This window comes from Octopus bimaculoides, chromosome 11 (assembly GCF_001194135.2).
Source record: "Octopus bimaculoides isolate UCB-OBI-ISO-001 chromosome 11, ASM119413v2, whole genome shotgun sequence".
Classification (NCBI taxonomy): domain Eukaryota; kingdom Metazoa; phylum Mollusca; class Cephalopoda; order Octopoda; family Octopodidae; genus Octopus; species Octopus bimaculoides.
The window spans coordinates 54,762,837-54,769,921 of record NC_068991.1 but is presented as its reverse complement, the minus strand read 5'-3'; the positions used below and the strand labels follow the sequence as shown (position 1 = coordinate 54,769,921).

At 35.8% G+C, this 7,085-nt stretch overlaps 1 protein-coding gene across 2 annotated transcripts in view; it reads right to left on the bottom strand.

Moving 5' to 3' along the window:
• Window positions 1–6,855, bottom strand: part of LOC106868415 (bifunctional glutamate/proline--tRNA ligase) — a 63,182-nt gene extending 56,327 nt beyond the window's left edge. The window contains exons 1-2 of one of the 2 annotated variants that reach the window (XM_052971851.1): window positions 6,734–6,855; window positions 992–1,082 (exon numbers count right to left, since the gene is read on the bottom strand). In XM_052971851.1, the coding sequence (XP_052827811.1) occupies window positions 992–1,082; window positions 6,734–6,779 (137 nt within the window). In that variant the 5' untranslated portion in view covers window positions 6,780–6,855. Of the gene's footprint in view, window positions 1–991; window positions 1,083–5,492; window positions 5,596–6,733 lie in introns of those variants that run through there. The other variant, XM_052971850.1, reaches the window with a different exon arrangement.
• Between the last annotated feature and the right edge of the window lie 230 nt (window positions 6,856–7,085).

Here is a 7,085-nt window from a genome sequence, read left to right as displayed (position 1 = left end):
TATATATACATATATATATATATACACACACACACACACACATATATATTCTCGTTATTTTGCAATTATTAGCATCAAGCTAAACTAGAGAAGAGCAAATAATTGGCATTTCAAACAAACTTAACACTGGAACTTGTAAGGGGAAACAACTATATAAATCATATAATGTATCATCTTATGTAAAGTTGGTAATCTGCTAAAGTTGACATTTGCTGCATTTGGTACTATGCTGAATGCATATTCCTTGTTCGTTGATGGTCAATTTATCCATCATTGTGCTGTTAAATTCACTCATTATTATAGGCATTCTCATGGTTCCTGATATGCTCCTAAAAATGTCAGTTACAATAACACATCCTGCATAAAGTTCAATGAACTGTTATTAGTCAACATAAAGACTTGGCATAAAGTTCAAGTAAAAATTTTGGGTCAATCTGTCAGAATATCCTCAGGAGAGTAACTAAGAATTAATTCTATTTCATGGTGGAAAGGTAGACATGGAAAAACAACATCCAACCAGAAAACATGTACATCAAAAAAATTTAGCTGACTACCTTGACATAAAATGTTACCAAAAAAAAAAAAAAACACTGCAAAACCCTACAATTATTTCATCCAGTCAGTACTAAAATTATTTAGCTGTAAAAAATATGTGGGTTATTTTCAACAAAAAATCTATCTAAAGCATGATAACAGTAGTTCGGTGAATAATTAACTCTTTAGCATTCAGATTACTCTGTCAAATGCAATGTTTATTTATTCTCATTATTTTGAATTAATCATGTGTAATTTTGATGCTTTGGGATTTTTTTATAATTGTTTATTTTCAAAATGACATTATAGGGTGGGTGAGAGAGGCTAGGTCTAACTACTTTGAACATAAAACAGGTAGAATATTTGGCCTGGACATAGCCAGATCAAATGCAAAAGGGTTAATTTGAAGGAGAATATGCAGTGAAGAAAAACAACTTAATATAGACTATAACCATACCTGTCTATTTCAATGGAACTGACATTTTTGTATTCAATATCACAAGAGAATTTGGATGTTGACTTGAAGTTTTCAATAACCAACAGACTGGCTGTAAAAAAAACAAAAATAAAGCAAAGAAGTATGTATATATATTCCTGACCAAAATATTATTTTCTGATTTCATACATAATTCTTGTAGACTTAGAAAAATGAGCAAATTGGAAAGACTTTTATGTGATCAGATCAAATACAGAAGCAGAGAAATACTTCCAAAGAATAGTGAACAAATTCTAAATGTGGAAGCAAAGCTTAAAATTGTAAGAGCTTAAAGTAAATTTAGCAAAATTGAAAATTTTAGTGAACAAGGAAGAAGTCAGGGACTCTACTGCCATCTATGTTAGGGCTGTTTGTTAAGCAAAAATAAGAAATAAAATAAGAGTATGCAGGAATTCTATTCAGGTACACAAGCTATTTCAGTGAGATTCTTGGACTTTGTGTGAAGACACACAAGAATATGGAACAAAACAGTTGACAGCTGTTATTTGGACGCCAATGATTTGGCACAACTGACTGGACATTCAGCCAGTTTCGGTGCACAGAAATATACACAAAGAAACAAAGAGAAAGAGAGAGAAAGAAAGGTGGAGAGAGAACAACAGAAACATTAAAATGTATTCAAGAGTCAAGTAACTTGTAAGATTTGTAAAAGGCATTAAAGCATAAATGTGAGACAGAATAAACACTGCAGGTTCACTACTGGGGTTTAAACCATGTAACTATCACTTATTGGGTTTCTGTATGACATGTAACACAAAGAGTGCTTTCTCCCTGCACACTTTCACGAATTTACCTACCCTGTCCAATCCTCTGTACCACTTCTGTTATATTTACCTTTCTATACCTTATGGTTGTGAGAGCTGGACTCTTACAGCTGACATGCAGTGAAGAATCCAGGTATTTGAGCACAAGTGCTTTCGGAGACTATTACACATGATGTACACAGAACAAAATGAATAGCTTTGTCAGGCAGCAAGTCAACAAATACACTGGTAGACAGGAATCACTCCTTGTGCAGATAAGACGAAAGCTTGTCTGGTACGGGCAAGTATCCTGTCACAACTCCCTGTCTAAAATTATTCTTCAGGACACATTTAAGGGAGAGCAAAAGAGAGGCAGGCAGAGAAAATCCTGGTTTGACAGCATCAAAGACTGAACAGGTCACAACACAGCAAACTTGCTACATATGACAGAGAACAGTGACTAATGGTGACAGTTGACTATGAAAGTGTCTAGAGTGACACCCCAGTGACTGTCTGTATCAGTTAAGGGATGATAATGATGAAGATGGTAACCTTCACACATTTTCATCATGTTTGTGGTGGTAGTGGTGGAGGGATGCATGCTAGGAATGTGGCTGCAGTGCCAGGGGGGAAGTAGTCTGAAAGTTTGGGGACCACTGGTCTAGAGAGTCGGGGGGGGGGGGGTGTTAGGGAGAGAAATAAGTAAGGAAACTAACTGGTTCAGGGAGTTGAGGAAGGCAAATGTTTTGGTATGTAATGTGTGAGAATGAAGAGGAGATGTAACTGAAGCCATTGAGGTTGGTGATTTCAGGAAGAAGTGATTTTAGATAGATCTCATGGAATGATGACAGTTGAAGAATGGCACCTTGCAGACTATCAGTCCCAAATCTTGGAAGAAAAATATTAAGAGCTTTTAAAGGATATGACATACTAGAGCAAATTAAACTGACAATTACCAGCCAAACACACACCACTGAGGCTGTTGTTGTTGTTGTCGCTGCCACCACCAGGGCACTGAACTCAGAGATCTTACTTTGACCCTTTAACATTCAGATGCCTTTGCTGTCGCAAAATGGGGTCATTGTAAGCTTTCTGGAGGACTTGCTTTGTTTGAGCTCTTGTGCTAGTGAAAAACTGATGTCCAGCATACACATGTTAATATATAAGCAGTTTGGAGTATTTTGTAAGTTTCTGTAGAGATTCTGTCCAGCTTAACACAAAATTTTATTGTATCGCAAGCTTCCAAATTGTCTTCATGTCCCAAAAGCATTCTGCAAACCAGTCACCTGTGACAAGCAGTATTTAGTTGGTAATGCTTATTTATTCATAGTTTTGAGTGAATCATGTATTATCTTGTAGCTTTGAGATTTCAGTGGTGCAACAGAATATTTTTACAATGACATTGTCAAGTAGTTGTGAAAGGCTGGATCTGGATGGTTTGAACCTAAAACAGGTAGAATATTTGGGCGTTGGGTATGACTGGTTTGAATGCTAAAAGGTCAAAGGAGATTAGAGTTTTGTATTTCTCTGAAATTGATAAATGTCTCTCCTGCAAAAGTCTGAAAATTTCTGGAATGTACTCTGTATTTCGTTTGTAATTCTTAGTACTAATTGTTTCATTTTATGAAAATTTCAAAGGTTGTTGTTTCAGTTTCAATACATTGAGGAAAAAAATCTAATTTTATACACTTGAAATGCAAGTGAAATAGCATACTTATTCGTGTGAGTTTTTCCAATTAAATCATCATCCAGTATTTTAAATCCGAGTTTTGTCCCCGTTAATGGGGGTGGCTGGATCTACCTCAATGCCATAGCAACTGCCCTCACACCATCTCGTACGGTTTTGGGTGTCCTTCTTTCTCAAGCCAACCCTCCCAATCTCCTCCACTTTTTTCTCGGTCTACCTCACTTTTGCAGTCCATTTACCTCAAATGCAAGCACCTGCCTTAGAACATGCTCCTCATCCCTCCTCAACACATGCCCATACCACCACACTCAGTTTGCCCTTGCCAGCCGTTCCATAGATTCCTCCAGCCCCAGCATCCCTATCAAGTCTTCAGTCCTCCTCTTATCAAACAGTTCTCTTGGTCTTCAAAATTGACATTTCTCTCTCTCTCAGACACCATGTCTCACTCCCATACAGCATTGTATCTCTCATGCAACCCCTATAGACCCTTCTTTTCATCTTCAACAAGAACCTTTTCCCATATAAAAACACTCCGCGTTCCCTGAACTTCACCCAGCCAAGTCTCGCTCTTGCTGTCACAGTTGCTTCACATCCACCCTATCTCCCAAATAAATGAAGTATAAAATGAGACCTATACATGAGTAAATATGGTATCTTTTACTTGCTTCAGTCATTAGACCAAAATGTAAACAAAAAAAAAAAAAAAAAAAACCGAATAAGATTTTCTGGTGAAGTTCTGGTTTATGTACCTCTCATAACTTTTCATTTTTTGGGAACTTTCAGAAAAGTTTTTCGAATTTGTGTTCTGCACAAGGAAATTCATACGATTATGTAAAAAAAAAAAGAAAAAAAAGTGCGTGATTCAAAGGCGATTTAGCTGTTATTTTTTTTACACATCTCACGACCACCTGATACCGCCCTCGTTTCTTTGTCGCACTGACATGTATTGATGTTTTTCAATGTTTTTCTCCCTATAAGTCTGTTTAGTAGAATGACGACGCATCCAAGAGTGGTCCGTTGCTGGTATTTGAGCAAATAATTCGGACTGTCCATATTTTAAACTCTGATTTAAAAAAAAAAAAGGTTCGGAAAAGAGTGGAACTTCTAAAAGTGAAGGGTTAAAAAGTTAAAAATAATCGTATGAATTCCCGTGTGAAGAACACAAATTCGCAAAATTTTCTGAAAATTCCAGAAAAAAAAAAAATGAAAAAAGTTATGAGGGGTTTATACGGGTTGCTTAAACTAGAATTCCGCGGATTTTTTTATACTAAAAAAAGCCTACTTTAAAGTTGGTGGGGTATTAAAACCCACGCTTGAACGAACAAGAAGCACAGCTTTCATATAACTATGGCTAAGTAAGTCAGCACTGATCCAGCAGTCCTAGGGTCAAGGGTGATCCAGACATGACCATCGCATTTTAAGGTATAATTTATCAAGAATTAAATTTCTAGCTGGTCGGGCGACAGCGTAGAAATCAAACCTAGTTGGTTTGATTTCGTTTTTAGCTAAAATTACTTTTGTAATGAGCACAGGCGTTCTATCCATGATCCTCACATTTTTTTTTATTTGTATCAAGAAATAAACAGTCGAATGTGTTCTCAATTCAAGAATTTAACAGCTTTTTCGAACAAACTGAACGACCTAATTGATTCGCGAGCTTCAAGTTTGACATTATTGCATCATACAAATTGACAATCAGAATCGATCAGTGTGACAGTTAAATACGAACAAGAAAACCTGTCGATTGACCAGTTAAAACCGATTTTAGCTCTCACAGCTTTAGTTAATGCCGAATGAATAAGTTACTTCACCTTTCATGAGTCAACGACGGTGGATTCTAGTTTTCAGGTATTCGCCAGACGGGCTAAAAAATAGACACTCCGTTACTCTCTCCCAAAATTCACACCTTAATGTTTGCGAAAAGGTCACATTGGATAATGTAGTCACAGACAGAGCCCTCTTAAACACAGAAAGAACCCCCTACATACATAACCACAGCACACGCAGATTAGCATTGAGCCCTTAAACTTACAGAGATCTCGGGTAAGTGTGCTCATGCCTCCTGAAAATCTAGATGTGATGGCTATGGCCGGAATGTCTTTAATCATAACTGCTCAATCAAGGCCGACTTGAGTCTAAAATACAACAATACTTTAGGAATTTTCTTTAACTATATATTGATACAATTCAACGATACATTAAGGTACGAAATGTAGTTAAAAATTTGGAATAAAATATAAAAGTAACGAGGAATGAGGGTTTATTCTGAAACTGAACTCAGGAATAACAGAAGAATTAGAATGAGTAAGAAATAATTACTTGTGCAGCAAACTGTTATAACAAGTAAATATAGATCGCCAATAATTTAAAATATTGATATATTACGTTAGAAATACATATATCTTAATACTGCAAATATTTCCCTGGTTTACGCTAACAATCAAGGCTGGAACTATCAGAAACTCGGCGACGACTTGCACACGTGTTTTATGTGTACGCAAGCAAATTTATAGCTCAGAAAGGAAATTCCTGATGAAAGTATGAGAACATTTCACAAGTTTATGATTGCATCATCATCATCATGGAAAGAGAGCGGAAGATCAAAGAAAAAAAAGTAACTTCATAAAAAATAAGAACAAAACAAAATAAAAAAACCCCCAATGTATTCTATATTTAAAATTAACACGTACATAATAGAAACATATAGCCATATATAGCTGTTTATACAAATGTTCTACACTGACATATTCGAAAGATAAGCATACACATCCAAATGTCAGGGTGCGTGTACATATATGTGTATTATAACTTCTGCATTTACATTATTTTGAAATAAAGGAACTGAAAAATAAATATCCTGGTTATATCGTCTATTCCTTAAAACAATTATAGAAGACACTTAAAAGGTTGAGATGATGCATGTATATTTCACAGAGAACAAATAACTGGCGAGTTTAATTGTTTAAGTCATGACTAACTTTATATAATTAAGATTATCTAAGTACCAGTTACGCACTGGGATCGATGTAAATCCCATTGTCTGTCCTTGTTTGTCTCCTCTGTGTTTAGCCCCTTGTGGGCAGTAAAGAAATAAGATTATTATTATTAAATAGAGGAAATACTTCAAGGTAAGATCAGAAAGACTATTTTCTGACGTTAGATTATAAATAAACTACATGATTCATTTCAAACTATAGGTAATTTTGGTGGGGTCATAGGTAAGCGAGAAAGAGTATATTATTGTTGAAAATAGTAATGATAAAGTATGCTTACCGACAGCAGCATTTTGTAAGTCGATATTGAGTTTGAGAGGAGCCATGGTCGAAGACGACACTGAGCAACAGTCCGCTACGAAGAGTGAAAGGAATAATGCTAGCAGAGAAGGGAGGTAAATCTTGAGTAAGGGAAGACAACTACGACAGTGCGATTCAGTAAGATTCTGCGTGATAGTAGTGGGGTTCTATTGTAATTACACTTACAGTTAGGTTAACTGGCATATCTACACAAGAGTGTTCCTCCGCCCCGATTTTGTTGTCTCCTAACTTCCATAAAAAAATTTTAAAAAAATGGATTTTTTTTTAATGAAATTTTCTTCAAATTCTCTTCAGATGGGGCAGATTCCGAT